Raw genomic sequence first — 24,053 nt, 5'->3', positions numbered from 1 at the left:
TAAAACCAAATTAATTTTGATACATCTTCCAATACTTTTTTGTTTTGTTTGTTTGTTTGGCTACATCCATCAATACAATAGCCACCTCGATCTAGAAAGGATCAAGCTCGAAATGAAGAGTACCAAAACTTAAAAGCTTTTAACTAAGGCGAGCTTAGCTACATACATAAAAGGGTAGCTTGTGTAACTAGCATGAATCATTCCACATTGAATCCTAATAGAATACAATCATTATTTTCATTGCAAGATATCGATTATATTATTGACATAACCGTTGATATTACAATTTATCTAGTTCGCGAATTTGGAAATATAGATGGAGATGACGACCATATATCGCTCGCCAATTAGATAAAAAGGCTTAATTGTATAAGGTTATATCATCAAACTCTCTTGGCTCCACCAGAACGTACAACGGCTTTCCCTTCAGCTTACACTGCCCCTGCATCATATCGCCGAAACCACTTGTTGTTGTTATTTATCTTCTTCACATCTAGTAGTATTAGTTAATGGGCCTATATATATATAAGATCCCGCAATACTATTGATTCGAAATTTTAAAAAGACCAATTTATACCTTGAACTTAGGCAAACCAACAACGCAGGCACATTCTACAACTTCAGCCCCAGCGCGCTCTAAAGTAAGTCCATAGAGAGAGATAGAGAGAGGCTCGTTAGTTTACCACTCGATCGATAGACGATATAATATTGTGTTACCTTTTTAAAAGGCGTATGTAATGTATCATTCAAATCATCTTGTTTAACATTAGTATTCATTTTCTAATAATTTAACAAAAAGTAGAAGAATAATATTTACCCAAGAGGTTAATGGAAGCGGAGAGTGTCCCACCGGTGGCAACTAAATCGTCGATGATGAGAGCTCGTTCATCTGATTTGACAGCCTCCACACTCATCTCTAGACGATCACTTCCATACTCAAGCTCGTACTCTTCGCTTAGCACTCTCCCTTTTTTTTTTTTTACACCACAACAAAATTAGATCATAAATATCCTTCAGCCACACTTCTCTTATTATAATTATAACTAATTCCAACATCACGTTTTTTTTTAGTCTGAGATTTTTATCTACATGTACGTATATAAGTAATCGTACCCGGTAGTTTTCCCGGTTTGCGTAGTGGGACGAACTTAGCACCTATGGCTAATGCGATGGGAGGTCCAAATATGAATCCCCTAGCCTCAACTCCTGCATTATGCATTACTATATTTATCGACCGGTGGTTTATATTATCCTCGAAATCGAGTTTAGATAAGCATTTCTTACTTGTTTGTTTCTAATTGTATTTCCCAAAAGGATCACTAAATGACAAAAAGAAAATAAAATATATATAGAGCCAGACTAACGACAAATTAAAAGGGATGCATGAGTAATTAGTCACCAACCACACTAGACAAGTTAGTTTGTGGGTGTGTAAAATCATTAATCCATCAAAAAGTTGTCCATTGTTTATTCAATCTTTTCATATTGGGAAATCCTCGCCGCTTCGGATTCTATCATATGCCATAATATTACAATAGGAATAATAAGTATATTTTATATATATTATATTATACGTGCGTTGCCTTAAGCTGAATGAATTGATAATTTAAGGGGTGGTGTGTGTGTCTTTGCTCTTTGGGAAAAAAATAAAAATAAATAGAGAGACTTGAAGAAAAAGTAGATTAATTATGAGCTAGAGAGAGGGTTTATAATTAAAGAAGGGAAAGTGAAAGGAACCAGCAACGAGAGAGATGTTCATGTGCTTGTAACGATCAACGAAGATATCAACAACATGTTTGAAGGCAACTGGATCCAGCAGTAAAGTTGTTATGTCCTGAAACATGATCCCTGCGAGACAAACACACAGAGACTCATAGAAGTTAGTTGATTTTCTCATTTAAGCGAACAAGAAAAATGAAAATAAGTATGCACATAAAGAAAGAAAAGGAAATATAAAATGGACCAGTCTTGGGGAAGTGAGGGACGACGCGAATAGCATCGGAGATGGCTTTTAATCTTGGGTCTCCCTGCAACCCATTCTCCACGGCGAACATATCTCTCACTCGTGCGTACGTGTGTGTGTGTCCAAGGAGAAGAGAGAAATGGGTTGGCTGTATTTATAGCATTTCTTTATCATTCTCTCTTTCATATTTCCTTCTACCCACTCATCGTACGTCTCCATCCGAAGTTACTATTTTAAAAATACAGTATGTTTTTTTAATTTTGAAAATATAAACATAATAGTACTCAAATTAAAAGCTCATTTGTAACAACTCAAATATCATAGTGGTTGGGTTTACTTTGTAAATTAAGAACTACTAATGTTCAAATTAATATATCTCTCAATGCAATTTAATAATGGATGATTACAGATAATTGTCTTAGATGGCAAAAATATCCTGATTACTTCGCTAGCATATATCGAGAGGATTTTAGTACGTAGGAGCTTCAGCTAAGGATCACAATTTTTTTTTTTTAAAGATCACAATTTTATCAAAGAAGAAGAAAAAACTCAATCAAAACAATTATTAATTTGACATGGGACTTGTTCGTTTAGTTGACGCGGGCGGCAGCGGCATCGGCTGCGCTTACATTTTTAACTGTTGAACCAAAACAACGTTTAAAAATGTTAGATGCCAAGGTCACAGCGTTTGCCGCAGCGTCTTGACGCAGGTACCTGTGATATGCTCAAATTAACCCTAGAGCTACTCTCTCAAACAAGAGATCAATGTAGTACTTAGGGGTCGAATCCATAGAGACTCAAGATCAAACACAATAAATTATAGAGTTTTTGATATTACGCTAAACAGATTAAATTGTATTAAAAACAAAAGAAGACAATGCAAAATATTAAATCAAGGTGTTGTGAAATAAGGAAATCAAAAAATTAAGCCTAAAGAACTATGAAGTATTAAATCAATAGATTAATTAGGGTTAATGCAATAAAAATCAGATCTTGAACTCTAAACTTTTTGGTAAAATAATTCAGTTCTCACTGCAATTATTATATAAATTTAAAACCAGAAAATCCAAATCTCTTTGTAAAATTCTAAGTTAAAAATCTTAGATAAGTTCACCAAATCACTAATTCAAATCTCTTTGTAAAAAAGTGATTTTGCTCATCAATGGTTTTAATAAGGAAAACAATTATATTCTCATATCAATTAATTTCCCTAAGATAATAATTCTAGGTGATCAATCAAGAACTATTATGAAGAACAACCAAAGATGAAGATCATAAAAGATTAAGAACCCTAAAAATCACAAATCTAATAAATCATAAAAACCCTGTGAAAAATCCTAAACCTAACAATCAAACTACTCATACATGTTTAATGAAGAACAAGACATCATTCTGAATAATAAGCAATATATATTAAAAAGTAAAAAGGGAGTTCAAGAATTCTTCTCTACAAAGCAGTTCTGATCTTTTTCTCTCCCAAAAGCTCTCAATATCTCTCTTTCAAAAACTTACTAGAAAATAACTTCCTAAAATAAAACTTATGGGTTTTCTAAAACCCAAAAACACTATTTATATGTCCTAAAATACGTCAGGGACTTGTGTTGTAATTTAGGAAAACTTTGGGTAAAATTATAAAACTTCCAATTTCTTCTTTCTCTCGTCGGATAAACATGGGCGTCGACCGATGCTCCTTCGGTGTCGGTCGACGCTGCTACTCTGATCCGAGTCCAAGTTCTTTTCCTTCTGTAAAATGCTCCAAAGTCATCCAAACAGCTCCACTTTACTCCTTCCATGCCAAATTCCTAAATAACCTGTAAAGACTCAAAAACAATCCTAGAAACAAATGAAAAGACTCAAAAAGCACACTTATATCATAGTTAAAAACCGTAAAAACCATGATATATCAACCTGCAACAAGCAAACAAACAAACGTATTTGCGTCTGCCATAGCCGCAGGTACCTGCGTCAACCAAACGAACAAGCCCATAGTCTTTAATACTTGAAGATAATCAAGTGTATGCATTACGTAACCCAAGCTTATTTGTAAATTGGTCATCTGTACCTTTTATATATATATATATATATATATATATATATATATATAATAACATAGATTTAGCATGTCTTTATAGCGATATAAAAACAATTGTCGGATACTATCCAATTTGTATTTATACTATCTCTCTTCAGTGATTTCCCTAAAACAAATCAAATTCCAGAGTTTTGTTCGATGGTAAAATAGGTCGATTAATTTGTTTTTTTTTTCTTATACAAAACAAAAATCATTGGGGGGGGGGGAAATAATAGTTTACCAGATGAGATCATGAAATATACAAAAAAAACAAATAAGCAAAGGCCAAAGGTAAAAAAGAGAAGGGATGGCCCAGATCAAAGAGAGTAGGGAGAGATTTTTCTTTTAAAAGAACGTACGAGAGTAGTGCCTTTTGTTTCGACTGTTGAAGCGCACGCCTGCTCGCTCTTCTCTCTCTCCCACTTATCTTTTTATATTTTTTTTCTAATCGTTACTTTTATCATAGTAAAAGGAATTAATAGTAATACCCAATTTAATCAAGGGAAATGTTTTTATGCCCCCACACCACCCATGTTATGCCGTTTTCCAACCAAATTGATTCAAGTAATTAATATTCATCCGAAAAAATAGGATTTGGTTTGGATTCAGAATTCGTGTAGATAGATATATTCTCCGTTTGTCGTTTTTAATCTCCCCACTACTGCTATTACCACTTATTACCCTATCAAAAAGATTTGATTGGATTCAAATTTCAAAATAAGCAATAAGGAAATGTTTTAGAAAATCTTGAAGAAGCCTTGAAAATAGAAGTTTATTAAAGGCAAAATCAAAAATCAATCTGATGAGATGAGAGATTATTATCCTTTCCAGTCCACTAGTCGGATCTGAACCAAATTTTGTATGCTTTTCATGATTTCACCTACACACTATCTCTCTATATCTCTTTACAGTTTTACAATCTCTCTCTATAAAACGACAACAACACTCAGCTCAATTATTTAAGGATTTACATATTGTCTCACAAATCCAACTTCAAAACAGAGACACTTCAATCAGATAAGTGGCTGAGTTTCGTAATTGGTAGGTTCTCTTTTTACTCAAATATCTTATCTTATTGGTCAGTTTATTTTGAACATCTTGAAAGAAAGATTCAAAATAAATCAAAGTAACTTTGTTTTTTACATACACGAATTGTTAAAAAAAAACTCCAAAAAAGTAGTTGTAACTTGTAATAGATGATGAAGTTTGAAAACGAAACACAAAGGAATGCGTACCTCACAAATATCTTTCGTGCAGTTAATTTCAAAAGAGACAGCGAAGGACACCAAATCTTGGGAGGACAATCACTACCCAAGATCTCCCTCCTCTGCCTCTCTTTCATTTACTTCGAATCTTATTTTCTTTTTCCTTTTTTAAGTTGAAAGAGAGGGACTTGACCATGTGACTCTGTGCTCTCCTCTAACAGTGACATCAACTCTAATCAGAATGGGAATCTAAGATCCCACTTCTTTGCGTTTTTTTTTTTTACTGTTGGCAGATAGTGTAAGTTACTGTATGCACAACGCTCTCACCTTTTGATGTTACAGTCCAGTGCATGCAGGACTCTGAGACCATCACACATCCAATACTAGATTAGACCCACATGCAGATATCCATCAGTCATTACTCATTCCATTCCCTTTAGAAAGTAGAATCCAATCCTGACCTGTAACAACCTTAGTGGCTGTGCCTTGGAGTCTTGGATACTAATTTATTGAGTGGTACACTCTCCGCTCATGACAACATGCGGAAAAGATCGAGAATGAAAGTCTTGAGCCTTGCTATGGTTTGACACTTGCTGCCGACTTCTGCACTTCCTTCCACGGTTTCTGAGTTTCTTCACGTTACCACCCAATAAACCAAATATGTACATACAAACAAACAAAAGAAAAAGAAAACAGAATTCTATATTATTAAGACAAGAGCAAACCTTTACACTCGGCCAACCGATCATTAAGGGTCAAAAATTCTCAGACCGTTTATAATATTAAAAAGACAATGGCCTACGAGCGGAGTGAAGTTCTTCACTTTCTCAAGATGTACAAGGCAACAATATTCTCAAGCTCCTAGCAACTTGTGAAAGTGTTGACTAGCTTACATATAATAGTAATTCAATGAGATCCTGGTCCATTGATGGAACAAACTTGAAAAATAAAAATACTAGGAAGGTTCTAAGAAGAATATAGAAATATGCATTACTATGATAAGAACAGACAGTTTTGCATACAACGGAGGCAAAAGAAGATAATCTTACGCTAGTGGAAGCAAAATGGTGAGGCCAGTTATTGGGTTCAGTAGGTTGGTATGGGTTAAACCATTTTCAGCCTGTATAAGGTTTACCATGCCATTTCACTTCTGAATTAACACATACTCAACCTATTATTGTTTTATTACAAATCAGCTGATCTTACTACTGTGTTCTAGGCTGAAAATATGCGAATAAAAAACGCACCTTCTTTCAGCTTTCGTAATGCATGAAGACAAACAATAGATCCTTTGAATCAATCCTGGACAACAATTTCATAAACCAATAATCACTGAAAGAAAGGAGGAAATGAAGTAGGGAAGATAAGAAGAGGAAGTGACTTACGGTTTTACATCTTGGGCCTGCCACCGAAATGCTTCAAAGAAAATCTGGAAGGACCACTGCGACTCTCAGGTCCTGTTCTGGACACTCCCCAACGTCCAGCATAAGGCAACCATCCTTTGATTAGGTTCACTAGTCTGAATTCTGCTGCCGGTAACTCGTCTTGTGCTCCTGGGTAACACTTCTCAGCTACATCATCCATACTGTTCTGGTATTGGTTTTGTATTTGGATTTCGTTGGCTTCGGATTCCATTTCCAACCTACCATAAAAGAAGCTTCATCAGCAGAGCATTGGAATGCAGAGACGATAAAAGGCAGATTGTCAAAAAGTACTTACTCAAGGTAGCGCTTGCAACTGGGGCTCTTGGATCTTTTGTTCATAGGAGAGTGGTCTATGGACAAATGCCTTACGAAATGTAACTGAAATGTAGAGTGAAAGGGATTACAATGCAAATGAATATGCGTTCTTAAGTAGAAGGGAGATGGAGTAAGACACGAACTTGATCCCCATCATTGAGACCGAGATAACGGATGCTAGTCTTGTCATTGAGTAATCTCTGGTCACGATAACACAAGCAAAAATGACCCCAGACGTGGGACCTGTAGGCGGAAGATCACGACTGTGTCAGATAGCTCTAACAAGTGTAGAATCTCCAACTTTTCATACGCACAGTCACAGATGATGATGTACCATGAAATCCTGCCGTGGCCTTCCAGAGGAGAAATGGTGAAAACTTGTTCCACAGCTCTTTTGAGCTCTGCCACCGAGCAATCCTTTGCGACTTCCACATCTGCTGAATCGTTGGAAACCATTTTTAACTTGTTGACGACAAGTTATACCAGAATTTTGATAATCGTGTTATGGCAAGATTGTCCTCGACTAAGCCAAAATTATTATACAGTACGTCTAAAAAAATGATTTCAAACCGCAACACAACAAATTCCGAACGCACCAACCAATAATAGAAACCATTAGAGGTCGATTAGCTAAAAGGTTAATCTAAAGAATTCCGAGAGATTGATGTAAAGCAAAGCAGGAAAACAAAAATCACATAGAGAAGAATTTAGTTGACACCTCAAATTGAGATTTTCGGAAACTGGATAAGCAAAATCGTACCGAAAAGGGAACCGTTGAGCTTAACGACGGAAAGCTTGATACGACCCTGAGGAGGAAGTTTCAGGTAGGAAGATCTCCGTCCAGAAATCGAACCACCGTCGTTTAAAGCAAACGATGACAAGAAGCGAGGCTCTATCAACGACCTCAGTCCTCCACTTCGACGACCGTCCCTACCTGGATTATGTTCCTCTCGCATTGCCGCCACGACACACTACGACACGATTCTGCTCTTCAGGACGGACTTGTGAGAGTCTGAGAGAGAGAGAGAGTCGCCAGAATCGGGAGAGTTTGTTTGTTTGTTTTACGGGGAAACGCAATTACAACTGCATCCTCCTCAGTCCTCCTATATAGAGTATAGCCACAATAAATGCCAGAGAAAAAGAAAAAAACAATTTGTAGTTTGCCTATGGGCACATGGATCACGGCCCAACTCTAATCATCAAAGGCCCATTAACTTGATTCGATTAGCAGTGACTCTAGTCTAGTAAGCGGGTTTGGATAACCGCCTAAGCATTTGTTCGACACCGCCTGATTTACTTTACCCACCTCCTCCTCTACTATATTAAAAGGCCGAACGAGGAACAAAAAAAAAAGCGACTCACCCGAAAATGTTTTAGGGTTTTTCTTGTACTCGATTAAGCTCACTAGTTCTTCGCAACGTAGATAGATAGATCGACACGGACGCGGTGGATTTAGGGTTAATTCCTCCGCGACTACAGCTCGGCGTTTCGATTTGGAACCCTAAGCCATGTGGAACAACAACGATGGTATGCCCTTAGCTCCTCCTGGTACCGGCGGCTCGATGATGCCGCCACCTCCCGCTGCGCATCCTTCTTACACGACGCTTCCGCCGCCTTCTAATCCGACTCCCCCGGTGGAGCCTACTCCTGAGGAGGCCGAAGCGAAGCTTGAGGAGAAGGCCAGAAAATGGATGCAGCTTAACTCCAAGCGCTACGGCGACAAGAGGAAGTTTGGATTCGTGGAAACTCAGAAGGAGGACATGCCACCTGAGCACGTCAGGAAGATCATCAGGCGAGTTTTCTTTCTCTTCGATTTCGGAATCTAGTTTACTGGCTCCAAGATTTCTCTGATTTGGTTATAGGATTTTTCTTGGATTGATTGTGAGACTGAAACTGCGATTTCTTTTTCTTTCTTTCTTTCTTCCTTCAGGGATCATGGTGATATGTCATCCAAGAAATTCCGTCACGACAAACGTGTATACCTTGGAGCCCTTAAGTTCGTTCCTCACGCTGTTTTCAAGCTCTTGGAGAATATGCCTATGCCCTGGGAGCAGGTTATTTTTTTTGTTTTTATTTGGTTTCTGCTTAGCTTCGGCTATTCTCGCCGTTTGTTCATTTATCTAACTTCCCATTTTCTTCCAGGTTCGAGACGTGAAGGTTTTGTACCACATCACTGGAGCTATTACTTTTGTGAACGAGATACCATGGGTCGTGGAACCTATTTACATGGCTCAGGTGAGTGATTAGTCTCTCTCCCTCTCTCTCTATTTTCATGTCTCTGTACCTTGATTAAATTTTACTTGATGTTTTATTTGAGTGATGCTTATTCCATTCTATTCTTGCAGTGGGGTACTATGTGGATTATGATGCGAAGGGAAAAGAGGGATCGTCGTCATTTCAAGAGAATGCGGTTTCCACCATTTGATGATGAGGAGCCTCCACTAGACTATGCAGACAACTTGTTGGACGTTGATCCTCTTGAACCAATTCAGTTGGAGCTTGATGAGGAAGAAGATTCTGCTGTACACACTTGGTTTTACGACCACAAGCCACTCGTTAAAACAAAACTGATTAATGGTCCCAGTTACCGGAGGTGGAACCTCTCACTTCCAATTATGGCTACCCTTCACAGGCTTGCAGGCCAGTTGCTTTCTGATCTGATTGATCGCAACTACTTCTACTTGTTTGACATGCCATCTTTCTTCACAGCAAAGGCTTTGAACATGTGCATACCTGGTACGCTATCTTCCTTCTATGCTCCATTTTTTTTTCACCTTGCAGGTCCCTTTCTTTTATTCTTTTCTAATGCATTTTGGTACTCTTTTCCAGGTGGACCTAAGTTTGAACCTTTGTACCGTGATATGGAAAAAGGAGATGAGGACTGGAATGAGTTTAATGACATCAACAAGCTTATCATTCGTTCCCCTCTGCGAACTGAGTACAGAATAGCGTTTCCCCATCTCTACAATAATCGGCCAAGGAAAGTAAAACTCTGTGTGTATCACAGTCCTATGGTTATGTATATAAAGACCGAGGATCCTGATCTTCCTGCATTTTATTATGATCCGTTAATTCACCCGATAAGCAACACTAACAAGGAAAAGCGTGAAAGGAAGGTGTATGATGACGATGATGAGGATGACTTCCCTTTACCAGAAGGTGTGGAACCTTTGCTAAAAGATACCCAACTCTACACTGACACTACAGCTGCTGGCATATCATTGTTGTTTGCCCCACGACCTTTCAATATGAGGTCTGGGAGGACGCGCCGGGCAGAAGATATTCCCTTGGTGTCAGAGTGGTTCAAGGAGCATTGGTAAGCTATTTGTTTTGATCTACTTTGTGTCTCTTTTGACTTTTGAAATTTACTACTGAGTGTCCTAATACATTCTTTGAACTCATTAACTGCAGTCCTCCAGCCTATCCTGTTAAAGTTCGGGTTAGTTACCAGAAGCTATTGAAATGCTATGTGCTGAATGAGTTGCACCATAGACCACCTAAAGCTCAGAAGAAGAAGCACTTGTTTCGATCTCTTGCAGCTACGAAGTTTTTCCAAAGTACCGAACTGGATTGGGTTGAAGTGGGTCTGCAAGTCTGTCGTCAGGGTTATAATATGCTGAATCTACTGATTCATAGGAAGAATTTAAACTACCTGCATCTTGACTACAACTTCAACCTAAAGCCTGTGAAAACTTTGACCACCAAAGAGCGTAAAAAGTCACGTTTTGGGAACGCTTTCCATCTCTGCCGTGAGATTCTCCGACTGACAAAACTTGTAGTTGATGCGAATGTCCAATTCCGACTTGGTAATGTTGATGCCTTCCAATTGGCTGACGGTCTGCAATATATTTTCTCTCACGTTGGCCAGTTGACGGGTATGTATCGTTATAAATACAGACTGATGAGGCAGATTAGGATGTGCAAGGATTTGAAGCACTTGATATATTACCGTTTCAATACTGGTCCTGTGGGTAAGGGTCCAGGGTGTGGATTTTGGGCTCCAATGTGGAGGGTATGGTTGTTTTTCCTTCGGGGAATAGTTCCTCTTCTTGAACGATGGTTAGGGAATCTTCTTGCACGTCAATTTGAGGGGCGTCATTCAAAAGGAGTGGCCAAAACAGTCACAAAACAGAGAGTTGAAAGCCATTTTGATTTGGAGCTTCGAGCTGCTGTCATGCATGACGTCCTTGATGCCATGCCAGGTTTATTTTCTTATAATATTGTTTTTTCTTGTGTTATGGAATGCCTTTGCTTTATTCTTTGGTTAACATTTTTCGCTAATGTGCAGAGGGTATCAAGCAAAATAAAGCCCGGACCATATTGCAGCACCTTAGTGAGGCATGGCGGTGCTGGAAAGCTAATATTCCATGGAAGGTCCCTGGGTTACCTGTTCCAATTGAGAATATGATCCTCCGTTATGTCAAGTCTAAGGCTGATTGGTGGACGAATGTTGCTCACTACAATCGTGAGCGTATCCGAAGGGGGGCTACTGTTGATAAGACAGTTTGTAGAAAGAATCTCGGGAGGTTGACTCGTCTGTGGCTTAAGGCAGAACAGGTCTGTTTCATAATTGTCTTTATTACTATCGTTTTTGCTTGAGCAACATTTTAGGAGATGGCTTTATATATATTGATGTGTTTTCCTTGTAAAACTGTTACAGGAACGACAGCACAATTACCTGAAAGATGGTCCGTATGTCACTCCGGAAGAAGCACTTGCAATCTATACAACAACTGTTCATTGGCTGGAATCAAGGAAGTTTTCTCCAATTCCATTTCCTCCATTGTCATACAAACATGACACAAAGTTGCTCATCCTTGCCCTTGAGAGACTGAAGGAATCATATAGTGTAGCTGTGAGGTTGAACCAGCAGCAGCGAGAAGAGCTTGGTCTAATTGAACAAGCTTATGACAATCCTCATGAAGCTCTATCACGAATAAAACGTCATCTTCTCACCCAACGTGGCTTTAAAGAGGTAACTTAATATATCACTCTATATTGGAGCAATGGATTGACATAGGTTTTCAAGGTTGCCGTGGTGAAGTGATGGTGTATACGTTTTGTCTGCAGGTTGGCATAGAGTTTATGGATCTATATAGCTACTTGATTCCAGTTTATGAAATAGAGCCTCTAGAGAAAATTACCGATGCCTATCTTGATCAATACTTGTGGTACGAAGGTGACAAGCGCCACTTGTTTCCAAACTGGATTAAGCCAGCAGACTCAGAGCCGCCCCCACTTCTGGTTTATAAGTGGTGTCAAGGTATCAACAATTTGCAAGGCATATGGGACACAGGTGATGGGCAGTGTGTGGTGATGCTCCAAACTAAGTTCGAAAAGTTTTTTGAGAAGATCGATTTGACAATGTTGAACAGGTACCTATTTCATTAATAATTTATTAATAATGTTGAGCCACATCTTTCTGGAGTAATAAGTATTTTGTGTTGTTTGTTTCAGGCTTCTTCGTTTGGTTCTTGACCACAATATTGCAGACTATGTGTCTGCCAAGAATAACGTGGTCCTGTCTTACAAGGATATGAGTCATACTAACTTGTATGGTCTCATTAGGGGACTCCAGTTTGCATCATTTGTTGTTCAGTTCTATGGTCTATTACTTGATCTTTTGCTTCTTGGTTTGACTCGAGCGAGTGAAATTGCTGGGCCACCACAGATGCCTAACGAGTTTATGACGTTTTGGGATACAAAAGTGGAAACACGCCATCCCATAAGACTCTATTCTCGGTATATAGACAAAGTTCATATCATGTTTAAGTTTACCCATGAAGAGGCTCGGGATCTTATTCAGCGATATCTTACGGAGCACCCGGATCCCAATAATGAAAACATGGTGGGATACAACAATAAGAAGTGCTGGCCAAGAGATGCAAGGATGAGGTTGATGAAACATGATGGTATGTTCTTTTTTTATATATATAATCCGATTGACTATATTTATGCATTAGATGTGTGTCTCATTTTGTTATTCACCTTTCAGTCAATCTTGGTAGAAGTGTCTTCTGGGACATGAAGAACCGTCTTCCTCGGAGCATCACAACTTTGGAGTGGGAGAATGGCTTTGTTTCTGTCTATAGCAAGGATAATCCTAACCTGCTCTTTAGCATGTAAGTCTTTTATTTGAGCATTCTAGTGCATCTGTTGTTACATGTTAGTGCTATGCCATCGTTTATACTGTTATTTGGTACTGCTATTGACATCTGTGACTCTTTCTCATCTTGCCTGCAGGTGTGGATTTGAAGTCCGCATACTTCCAAAAATCAGGATGACCCAAGAAGCTTTCAGCAACACAAAAGATGGTGTCTGGAATCTGCAAAATGAACAGACCAAGGAGAGGACTGCAGTAGCTTTTCTGCGGGTTGACGATGAACATATGAAGGTGTTTGAGAATCGTGTGAGGCAGATCCTTATGTCATCAGGATCAACCACCTTTACCAAGATCGTCAACAAATGGAATACAGCTCTAATTGGTAAAATAATCCTATGAGCCCGTTTTGGCACCATTGTTTGCTTTTTATGATTTGTGGTTTATCATGAAACTGATCACATATTCTTTTTAAACAGGCCTCATGACTTACTTCCGTGAAGCCACTGTACACACACAAGAGCTCTTGGATCTACTGGTCAAGTGTGAGAATAAAATCCAAACAAGAATAAAGATCGGGTTGAACTCAAAGATGCCTAGTCGGTGAGTAAAAGCTATCTTATTGAGCTTATGCTCGACATAGCAGAGCTGTGTGTTTATGTTTATGTAACCTGATTTTTCTATTCTCCTTGGCAGATTTCCTCCTGTTATCTTCTACACTCCAAAGGAAATTGGTGGCCTGGGAATGTTGTCAATGGGTCATATTTTGATCCCACAAAGTGACCTTCGGTACAGCAAGCAGACAGATGTTGGTGTAACCCACTTTAGGAGTGGAATGAGCCACGAGGAAGATCAGCTTATACCAAATCTTTACCGTTATATACAGCCATGGGAAAGTGAGTTTATTGATTCACAGCGGGTATGGGCAGAATATGCTTTAAAAAGGCAGGAAGCGCAGGCCCAGAATAGGCGTCTTACACTGGAAGATCTGGAAGTAAGTATCAGACTTGATGTTAAATTTTTAGAGGGGTATTAGCATGCTAGCTTGCTTTCTTTTGGTGTTTTTCGCTTTGATTTTCGGAGGGTTTTAGGAGTATGTTGATCTGTTGCCTTCTCCTCTTCTGGGATTGAAGCGCAAATATTATTTTGAATTTTTATTTACTTCTGTATATCTGATCATTGAGGAGAGAATAATAACTGTGTTTTTTAAATATGACAGGATTCTTGGGATAGGGGAATTCCTCGTATAAATACACTGTTTCAGAAGGATAGGCACACATTGGCATATGATAAAGGTTGGAGAGTTCGGACCGACTTTAAGCAGTACCAAGTCCTAAAACAAAATCCTTTCTGGTGGACACACCAGAGGCATGATGGAAAGCTGTGGAACTTGAACAATTACCGGACTGATGTCATTCAAGCACTTGGAGGTGTTGAGGGTATTCTTGAGCACACGTTATTCAAGGGGACATAGTAAGTCTGCTTTTCATTTCTCCTCAACTAATTATGATCTTTGTTTCATAATAGCATATGATGTTCTGTTACATCACATCAGATTTGCTCACTTTTTCATTCTTTACATGAACTCAGCTTCCCGACATGGGAGGGTCTTTTCTGGGAGAAGGCATCTGGTTTTGAGGAGTCGATGAAATATAAGAAGTTGACTAATGCGCAGAGGTCTGGTCTAAACCAGATTCCAAATAGAAGATTCACGCTTTGGTGGTCGCCAACAATTAATCGAGCGAATGTCTATGTGGGTTTCCAAGTGCAGTTGGATCTGACAGGAATATTTATGCATGGAAAGATTCCTACACTTAAGATATCTTTGATTCAGATTTTCCGTGCCCATTTGTGGCAGAAAATCCATGAGAGTGTTGTTATGGATCTTTGCCAAGTATTGGACCAAGAGTTGGACGCTTTGGAGATAGAAACGGTACAGAAGGAGACAATTCATCCAAGAAAGAGTTATAAGATGAACAGCTCTTGTGCTGATGTTCTTCTATTTGCTGCTCATAAATGGCCTATGTCTAAGCCTAGCCTGGTTGCGGAGTCAAAGGATATGTTCGACCAGAAAGCTAGTAACAAGTATTGGATAGATGTGCAACTTCGATGGGGAGACTATGACTCCCATGATATTGAGCGTTATACGAGGGCAAAATTCATGGACTATACAACTGACAACATGTCTATCTATCCATCTCCAACAGGTATGTATTACTTTTCGATTTTGCTTTGTTTTGTTAGCCTTCGCTTTTCTACAGTATGTATCATTTTTTTTACAAAATCCGTGCAGGTGTAATGATTGGGCTTGATCTGGCATACAACTTGCATTCTGCCTTTGGTAATTGGTTCCCTGGTTCAAAACCTCTTCTTGCTCAAGCAATGAACAAGATCATGAAGGTACTAGAACTTTTTCTTGGGGTGTATTTTGCAGGACCCATTTTGTTTAGATATGTGACTTATCGTTTAACTTTATATTGCAGTCAAATCCAGCTCTGTATGTATTGAGAGAGAGGATCAGGAAGGGTTTACAGTTGTACTCGTCTGAGCCTACAGAGCCATATTTGTCATCTCAAAACTATGGTGAAATATTCAGCAATCAAATTATATGGTTTGTTGATGATACCAATGTATATCGTGTCACGATTCACAAGACATTTGAAGGAAATTTAACGACTAAGCCAATCAATGGTGCGATTTTCATTTTCAATCCAAGAACTGGGCAGCTGTTCCTGAAGGTATTTCTCCCTCTCCAGCACTTTTCAAATCCAGACGCTAGTATGGATAACCTCATTAACCTAGAAGGCAAAGGATATTGTTTCACTTCCACAAAACTACTACTAATGATGAAGTCTAATAATATGTTGTGGGATCTTAAGTAACTGTTTTCTTTTTTTCGTCTAGGTTATCCATACTAGCGTCTGGGCTGGTCAGAAGCGTCTTGGTCAGCTAGCAAAATGGAAAACTGCTGAAGAGGTTGCTGCACTTGTGCGATCACTCCCCGTTGAAGAACAGCCAAAACAGATTATTGTCACGCGAAAAGGAATGTTGGATCCCCTTGAGGTTCACTTGCTGGATTTCCCCAACATCGTTATCAAGGGAAGTGAGCTGCAGCTTCCGTTCCAGGCTTGCCTAAAGATAGAGAAATTTGGTGACCTGATTTTGAAGGCGACAGAACCGCAGATGGTTTTGTTTAATATATATGATGATTGGTTGAAGAGTATATCTTCGTATACTGCCTTTTCAAGACTTATTTTGATCCTTCGTGCGCTTCATGTTAATAATGAGAAGGCTAAGATGTTGTTGAAGCCTGACAAGTCTGTTGTCACTGAGCCACATCACATCTGGCCCTCTCTCACTGATGATCAATGGATGAAGGTAACTCTTCTGCCACTTCTGAAACTTCTTCATTTAGTTTGTTTCTTGCTATATTAGTTTATTTGATAGTGTCCCTCTTTACACTCTGCCACCTCTGTATCTGCTGTTTTTTATTTACTAGTGTTATATTACATAATGCTTGTACTTTCTTTTCTTTTTTTGAATAGTCTTTTCCTTATTCACGATCATGTTAAATTCAGGTGGAGGTAGCACTCAGAGATCTGATCCTTTCTGACTACGCAAAGAAGAACAATGTTAACACCTCAGCTCTGACACAATCAGAGATCAGAGATATTATTCTTGGAGCTGAGATTACTCCACCCTCTCAACAGAGGCAACAGATTGCTGAGATTGAGAAACAGGTACTCGTAACTGTTACTTTTATCAGGTTTTCAGACAAACAATGAGAGTGTAGGCCTGTTGTTCATCGTAAATCTGTATTTTATTTGCAGGCAAAGGAAGCCAGCCAGCTTACTGCAGTCACAACAAGAACTACAAATGTTCATGGTGATGAGCTCATTGTCACCACCACGAGCCCTTACGAGCAATCTGCATTCGGTTCCAAAACAGATTGGCGTGTACGTGCAATATCAGCCACTAACCTTTACCTCAGAGTCAATCACATATATGTGAATTCAGATGACATAAAGGTTAGAGTCCATGCCACTCTTGTTCACTTTGTCAATAAAGTAAAAGCCTTTCAGGTGTCACCCTTAACCATTGTTTCTTGTTGTTCACAGGAAACCGGATACACCTACATCATGCCAAAGAATATTTTGAAGAAGTTCATATGCGTAGCGGATCTTCGTACTCAAATTGCTGGGTATTTGTATGGTATTAGTCCCCCAGATAATCCCCAAGTGAAAGAAATCCGTTGCGTTGTGATGGTGCCACAGTTTGGATCTCATCAGCATGTTATCCTGCCGTCTTCTCTTCCTGAGCATGACTTCCTTAATGATCTGGAGCCCTTGGGATGGTTGCACACACAGCCTAACGAGCTGCCTCAGCTGTCACCACAGGTAATATATACATTATCTATACCTTAAGATCAGCCTGTTAACCCCATTGCTAACTGATTCTTTGCGTTTATAGGATGTAACCTCTCATTCGCGTATTCTGGAGAACAACAAGCAATGGGATGGAGAAAAATGCATCATCTTGACCTGCAGTTTCACTCCGGGCTCCTGCTCTTTGACGTCATATAAGTTGACCCAAACCGGATATGAATGGGGGCGGCTTAATAAGGACACAGGCAGCAATCCTCACGGTTACCTTCCCACCCATTATGAAAAGGTTCAGATGTTATTGAGTGACCGATTCCTCGGGTTTTACATGGTAAGAAACACATTTCCCAGTTGTGCTTTTTGTCCTTGAATGGTATGAAACCATTGAGATATGATTTACTTGTAACTTGTTGTTGTGATAGGTTCCTGAGAATGGACCGTGGAACTACAACTTCATGGGAGTGAAGCACACGGTGAGCATGAAATACAGTGTCAAACTCGGGTCCCCAAAGGAGTTCTATCACGAGGAGCATCGACCCACTCATTTCTTGGAGTTTAGTAACATGGAGGAGGCCGACATTTTGGAGGGAGATCGTGAGGACACATTTACTTGAAATGTAGTAACTTTTCTTACCAATAGAGACTTGTAAGCTTTTGTACGCAAATCAGGGACGTAGTCTTTGCTGTCTTGTGCGTTACTCTTGAGGTAGATAGTAACGTCCCTAAATCTTAAAACAATGTTTTGCCACTAGAATCAAACTATTGAATGTATTGCATGGGCACATCTGATGCAATTCAGTAGTATGTGTGTTCATAGGTATTCCTTTCCCATATTGAAGAAATCCAAATGTTCCAAACATGTAAGTTAAAACAGAGCATAAAAAACAAGAGGAACAAATCAGTAACAGAGTACACAACGATAGAATAAATTTTATGTGATTATGAAGGCTAAGATCATTTTCAATTTTTTTTGAACAAAAAGAGAGAAAGCATCTAACAATAAACTCGGAAATATTTACAGCAGTTTTATAATCCCTCAGATTAGCAGATGAAATTGAACAGAAGAAAGAATGCAGGAAGATAGGAGAACCCCAAAGACTTGAAACCGCTTGACACGCCCGTAACTCCGTCCGGCATATCACCGTCATCTCTAGATAGATGCTGGACCGTAAGAAGGGCCTGGTCTCGGTGTTTCTCCATCACACGTACTGAGACTTGAACCAGATGTTGAACCGAATGCATCATCCAAGTCACTGTCCCGGTTGACACACAAACCAGCATTGTTATACAGCCTCAGCTTTCTCCTCATCCTCCACACTGTGTCTCTCTCGAACGGTACTGGACCTGTCAGACTGTTATCGTTGAGCCTGAGCTCGCTTAGATGCTTAGCGTCCCGAAACTCAAAAGGAATCTCTCCGGTTAGATTGTTGCCCTCCAGGTGAAGGACCCGGAGACTGTTTAAGAGAGTCAACGATTTCGGAATGGAGCCCTGAAGGTTCATATTGGAGAGAACAAGAATCATCAAGTTCTTGAGCCCTTTGAACGCGTTTTCCGGAATAGTTGCTGAGAATTTTGTGTTGCCTTTGAGCATTAAAGCCTGAAGAGAGCTTAGCCCTTGGAGAGAAGGCGGGAACGGGCCTGACAACCGGTTATAGCTCAAGTCCAGAAGCACTAATTGTTTAAGCCGGTTAATCGAGTCCGGGATGGGACCGGTGACTCTGTTTCGGCTAAGATCGATTTTGATCAACGATCCACAGGACTCGAGTGTGGATGGAACCGGTCCGGTTAATAGATTATGGTTCAAGTCGAGAACGTTCAGCTGCGGAAGAAGAAAACCGGGAATCGAACCAGTCAACCGGTTTCCACTCAAATCAAGTGATGTCAAACCGGATAATCGGTTAAAGGAAGAGGGGATGGAGCCGTTGAGATTGTTTCTGTGGAGATCAAGAACTTTCAAATTGGTAAGGTTGCCCAATTCGTGAGGGATAGGACCCAAAAAGCCATTCTCCCTCAAAACCAGCGTCTGAAGACTCGAGCCGAGGCGGCCAAGAAAAGCCGGTATCCGCTGCGGGGCGCGGCCTAAACAGCGGTAGAAGAACAAGGCTTTAAGGTGCTTAAGCCTCGTGAGGGACTCAGAGACGTAAGAGCGTTCAGGGTCACAGGTCGGGAACGCCGTGTCGTCTGAGAGTGCTCCGAACGACAGAGAGACAACGTGGTAGACGTTATCCTGGTCCGGCATACACTCGATACCGTGCCACCGGCCTCGACACACGTCAGGAATCGCCGCAGCCCAGTCGTTGCCAGTCGCTCGCATAATGTCGTAGACGGCGTCTTGCTCTTCGGGCTCCGTGCGAGCGCCGTCGTTGGTCATCGTGAATCCAGTTTGTGGGCCGTCTATCAGAGCCGACGGAGCAGTCGAGTCGGAGGTGATCACGGTGAAAGATGTGACTAACGGAGAAATGAAAGACAAGACAATGAATATTTGGCGGAATTGTGCCATCTTTTTTTTTTTTCAACTTGGTTTGGTTGGTTGTTGTGTGATTACGTTTTAGGTTTCTTCAAATTTGTATAGTAGAGGCGTGTATATAATCATAGAAACGTTCACACACTACAGAAAGAAAAATATGGTGGGTCCAAAAAAAAACGTTCACGAATGTCATAATGGCTTTCACGGGATATAACTCGGGAGAGTAGCGAAATAAACCAAAAATTTCTGATTCTCTCGATTCCTGCATTTATTGCTTTCACGAGATATTCGCCTTGTGTTGGGCTCTGAATCCGACCCGTTTCATTAACGGGACCCGATAGCTCCTTTCATTCTTTTTTTATATACTTTGGTGGGCCGGGCCCCCATTGGGAGGAGGAAATAAAAATCAGTCACTACATTCCGTTTTTCCAACAAACGCTACAGTTAATTTTAATATCATTATGTTGTTGGATAAAAAGTACACAAGACGAGAATCTAAATAAACGGACGCGTGGTCTGAGCATTCGAAAAAGCACATGCCATGGAGCAACACATTAATACGTGCCATCTTCCTGGTAACCATACATGTCTTATTGAAGTAACTATGAAGTATGAAGCATCAGAACAAAGAAGTAAATTATGATATCAGCATTGTCCCATTTTCTTCGACTATCTGTGCACTCAACTCACCCAAAACACATAACCACCACCTTCATGCAGTCGTCCAGCCGTCTGATGGAGTTCAAGGTCAAAGATCTTATGGTTGACAAGCGGCGGCTTGTCCAAGTTCCCGATAACGCCACTCTAGCAGACGCTTTGAGCACCATGGTAAACCACCATGCATATATATATTTCTTTCTGTTAGAATACTTGACCGTTTAATTCATATAAAAATTGTTACTAAAAACTAAAACGACCGTCGCTTATCAAAAAAAAAAACTAAAACGACCGTTCTTCTTGGTATGATCATGAAACCGGTGGCAAACCGAGTTATAGCTGTGCCGGTGGCTGCCAAACCAGGCCAATGGCTGGGGGCCGGCGGATCGATGATAGTAGAGTCGGATAAATAAAGCGGCAGTGCAAGGAAACAGTACATAGGAATGGTGACCATGCTCGATGTTGTGGCTCACATCGCCGGCGAAGGAGACGACAGCGAGAGTGGGCTCGATAAGAAAATGGCTGCTCCTGTCTCTTCTATCATTGGTCATTCCCCTGAGGGTCTCAGCCTTTGGTCTCTCAATCCTAATACCAGGTTAGTATTGAAGATTAATTATTGCTATATATGTCTACTATTTTTTCGTTTAATAATGTTTTATACTTTCTCAACATTGTAACTAGTAATAAGTAAGATTTTATTTTGTATGACCAAGTATATATACGGCTATTTTCTATCATCAACTATTAGTTGTTTCGATTAATATTATAGTTCTTACTAACCGACATTAATCAGAAAATGTTATGCAAAATTTTTGCATATAAAGTAGAAAATCTCTAATATTATGAAAACAGCATAATGGATTACATGGAGATGTTGAGTAAAGGAATCCACAGAGTATTGGTTCCAATGGACAGCAACATAGAAAATATATCAGGACCTGAGTTGGTGGAGTCGGCTTCTCCTTACGCAATGCTGACTCAGATGGATCTCATCTCTTTCTTCCTCGACCGATCCTCCCATCTCCAAGGTATCCTATCCCACACCGTCACTGATCTCTCCGCCATACATGACACCGTTTTAGCCCTCATCAGCCAGGTAAATTAATTAATCAAGTTATAAATAAAAATAAAAATAAAAAAAATAAAAAAATTGGAGAAGTGAGAATTTCCATCAGATAATTAATTAAAGAGAACTTGTCTCTGTTATATACAGGCCCGAGTAAAGGATGCGATTAAATGCATGAGTAAGGCAATGCTCAATGCCGTTCCTATCGTTGAAGCCTCCAGCGAGGAAGAGGATCATAAACAGCTCGTTGACGTACGTGACTTTGCTTACACTAATTGCACTTACATATCTACCTATATCTTTCTATAGACTATAGATGAAGCTAGATGCTCTGATTAATTATATTGGTATTTGCTTTGGTGCATGCAGGGTAGAAACCGGAGAGTAGTGGGAACGTTCTCGGCGAGTGATCTAAAGGGATGTCATTTAGCCACGTTGCGTTCTTGGTTACCGCTAAACGCGCTAGAGTTTGTTGAGAAAATCCCAAGAACTCCCTTGTTCACCGCTGCTTCGTCAACACCAGGGAGGGAGCTCGTGACGTGTCACGTGACATCAACCTTAGCTCAAGTAATCCGTATGGTCACCACGAAACGTGTACACAGAGTTTGGGTCGTGGACCAGAACGATGGGCTACAAGGCCTCATTTCTCTTACTGACATTATCGCTGCGGTTCGATCCGCTTTGCTCTAAAGAGCTCAAGATCTCTAACTCGCAACACCTTTCAGTCTTCCGGGGAAAATAATGTTTGTTTGGTAACAGAGAACTTATCAAAACAAGGAATGACGAGATGGAACATATCAATCCAATTTCTTCTGTAAGAGAATATATATATATAGATATGTAACGACAAATTTATATGATAGCAAAATTATTTATATGGATCGAACAAAAAAAAAACAATCATAGGAGTTATGATATATTGAGAAGGTAGTGATTAGTTAGTGAATAGGGTACTCAGGCACGGGGCGCAAACAAGCATGGCGTACGAATGAGACAATTTCAGTGCTCTTGTACTAGTACTGTATAATTCTATAATCATACTTTCATCACTAGTTTTAATCGGTAATATAACCTTAAAAAGCATCTATTCATTATATGCGCTCCACTTAACTACTTACTCTAATAACATGGAACAAAAAGTGTACTCATGTTTATAGTATTTGTTTGTTCTGTTTCCAAGCGCGCTCTTTCTTCTTTTCAGTATTTTTTAACTGCATTCACAATACTATAATATAGCTATTCTCATGTACATCTAGAGTAGCTCTCAATAATTACGTATGAGCACGCTTTTTGTGGTCTAATCAAATTCTTCGTTAATTACCGCTACATAATTATTTACTTTTCGGTTCCACGGAAACTAATTAAGAAGATAATTAGTGGCCTTATTGTACGTGACAGTATATGTATTATTTATATATTATATGTCATGAACTCACGATTCATATATATGTAGCGATGTAAATCATGTAATACCAATGTTATGAGAAATCACGTAACCAGACGTGTTGGAAGTTAGCTATAAACTTATACTAGTATTAGTTCATATACACGATGATGAAATAATACTGTTAACAAATTTTTTGTGACAACAAATATTGGTCGGGATTCAACTATTTATGTCCTTCTTTGAGGTTTAAAATACTGACTAAACCATCTCTATTACTCTATAGTCTATACATATACGGCAGCAGGTTGTTGTTTACTAAGTGTATGGTACAAAATTTCCGGTCAAAAATAATTACAAAGTACTGACATTAGGATTAAAAACTAGTTAAAGGACTTGTAATCTTTGGTGTTTAAGTATTGATCATGAATATTTTACGTTCTTTGGGGAAACAGTTCACGCATGTTTCTGTGTTGTGCTTGAGTTCTTGTATTCTTGTGTGGTTTCATTTTAAATTATATGATTGTATTGATTATATCGAGAAAGAGAAAGACCTTTTTAGATGGTAGAAGAAATAGAGAAGGGATGGATTGAATTTGAAGCATGGAAAATAGCGAACAACACTCACTGCAAAGTAAGTGGGAAAGGTCGCGCGTCATACGAGGGAGCAACAAAGTGTGGGCCTTTCTTTGCGTTTACAGTCTCAGAAACTAATGCATGCCCACATTTTTTTAACTTTCATCTAAGTATATATAACTACTAGTCTAGTATTATATCTTGTGCCAGTAGGGGATTAATTTATGATACTAATCGAATGTACATTTCTGTTATACAACTTGATAGAATATAATCGTTAATTCGTTCTATGGGCATTCATTCCCCGAGAAATGAAACCATATTTGATCATACTTTGTTATACTTTGTTATTCAGAGTGATTAATATCAATTGTGAGAAGAAAAAAAAATTAATAGTACATACTTGTTTTGCTGGAATGTTGTTGATTTAAGAAGGCATATGA

At 39.4% G+C, this 24,053-nt stretch overlaps 3 protein-coding genes and 2 pseudogenes across 5 annotated transcripts; 2 read left to right on the top strand and 3 right to left on the bottom strand.

Annotated features, from left to right (window-relative positions):
- Window positions 180-2,100, bottom strand: LOC104752528 (adenine phosphoribosyltransferase 2-like). The gene is made up of 6 exons (XM_010474692.2): window positions 1,964-2,100; window positions 1,738-1,848; window positions 1,114-1,206; window positions 818-967; window positions 578-636; window positions 180-442 (listed from the first exon to the last, which is right to left on the bottom strand). Exons 1-6 carry the CDS (start codon window positions 2,052-2,054, stop codon window positions 362-364), a joined length of 585 nt encoding a protein of 194 aa, XP_010472994.1. The 5' UTR covers window positions 2,055-2,100; the 3' UTR covers window positions 180-361.
- On the bottom strand, window positions 5,152-8,060 carry LOC104752527. Of its 3 annotated transcripts, XR_762000.2 has the most exons (7): window positions 7,739-8,060; window positions 7,313-7,415; window positions 7,122-7,221; window positions 6,959-7,041; window positions 6,625-6,881; window positions 6,487-6,541; window positions 5,152-5,871 (listed from the first exon to the last, which is right to left on the bottom strand). XR_762000.2 is itself a non-coding variant. In XM_010474689.2 (6 exons), exons 1-5 carry the CDS (start codon window positions 7,932-7,934, stop codon window positions 6,629-6,631), a joined length of 735 nt encoding a protein of 244 aa, XP_010472991.1. In that variant the 5' UTR covers window positions 7,935-8,060; the 3' UTR covers window positions 6,216-6,541; window positions 6,625-6,628. The 3 variants fall into 3 exon arrangements, 2 of the variants coding, with proteins under 2 accessions (XP_010472991.1, XP_010472992.1); XM_010474689.2 differs by lacking the exon at window positions 5,152-5,871 and having other exon boundaries at window positions 6,216-6,541; XM_010474690.2 differs by lacking the exon at window positions 5,152-5,871 and having other exon boundaries at window positions 6,216-6,541; window positions 7,313-7,412.
- Window positions 8,313-18,261, top strand: LOC104752526 (pre-mRNA-processing-splicing factor 8A). The gene is made up of 24 exons (XM_010474688.1): window positions 8,313-8,770; window positions 8,909-9,032; window positions 9,121-9,213; window positions 9,324-9,714; window positions 9,808-10,294; window positions 10,390-11,180; window positions 11,267-11,535; window positions 11,639-11,953; window positions 12,049-12,353; window positions 12,436-12,890; window positions 12,974-13,100; window positions 13,222-13,463; window positions 13,558-13,681; window positions 13,775-14,072; window positions 14,298-14,551; window positions 14,669-15,285; window positions 15,372-15,478; window positions 15,562-15,816; window positions 15,983-16,456; window positions 16,657-16,818; window positions 16,909-17,106; window positions 17,197-17,475; window positions 17,549-17,791; window positions 17,883-18,261. The coding sequence occupies exons 1-24, from the start codon at window positions 8,487-8,489 to the stop codon at window positions 18,072-18,074; spliced, it is 7,086 nt and encodes a 2,361-aa protein (XP_010472990.1). The 5' UTR covers window positions 8,313-8,486; the 3' UTR covers window positions 18,075-18,261.
- On the bottom strand, window positions 18,383-20,057 carry LOC104752524 (annotated as a pseudogene).
- On the top strand, window positions 20,530-22,525 carry LOC104752523 (annotated as a pseudogene).

The sequence above is a fragment of the Camelina sativa genome, chromosome 16 (genome assembly GCF_000633955.1).
Source record: "Camelina sativa cultivar DH55 chromosome 16, Cs, whole genome shotgun sequence".
Lineage (NCBI taxonomy): Eukaryota > Viridiplantae > Streptophyta > Magnoliopsida > Brassicales > Brassicaceae > Camelina > Camelina sativa.
The sequence above is the reverse complement of the archived record's forward strand: the minus strand, read 5'-3'. Positions and strand labels throughout refer to the sequence as shown.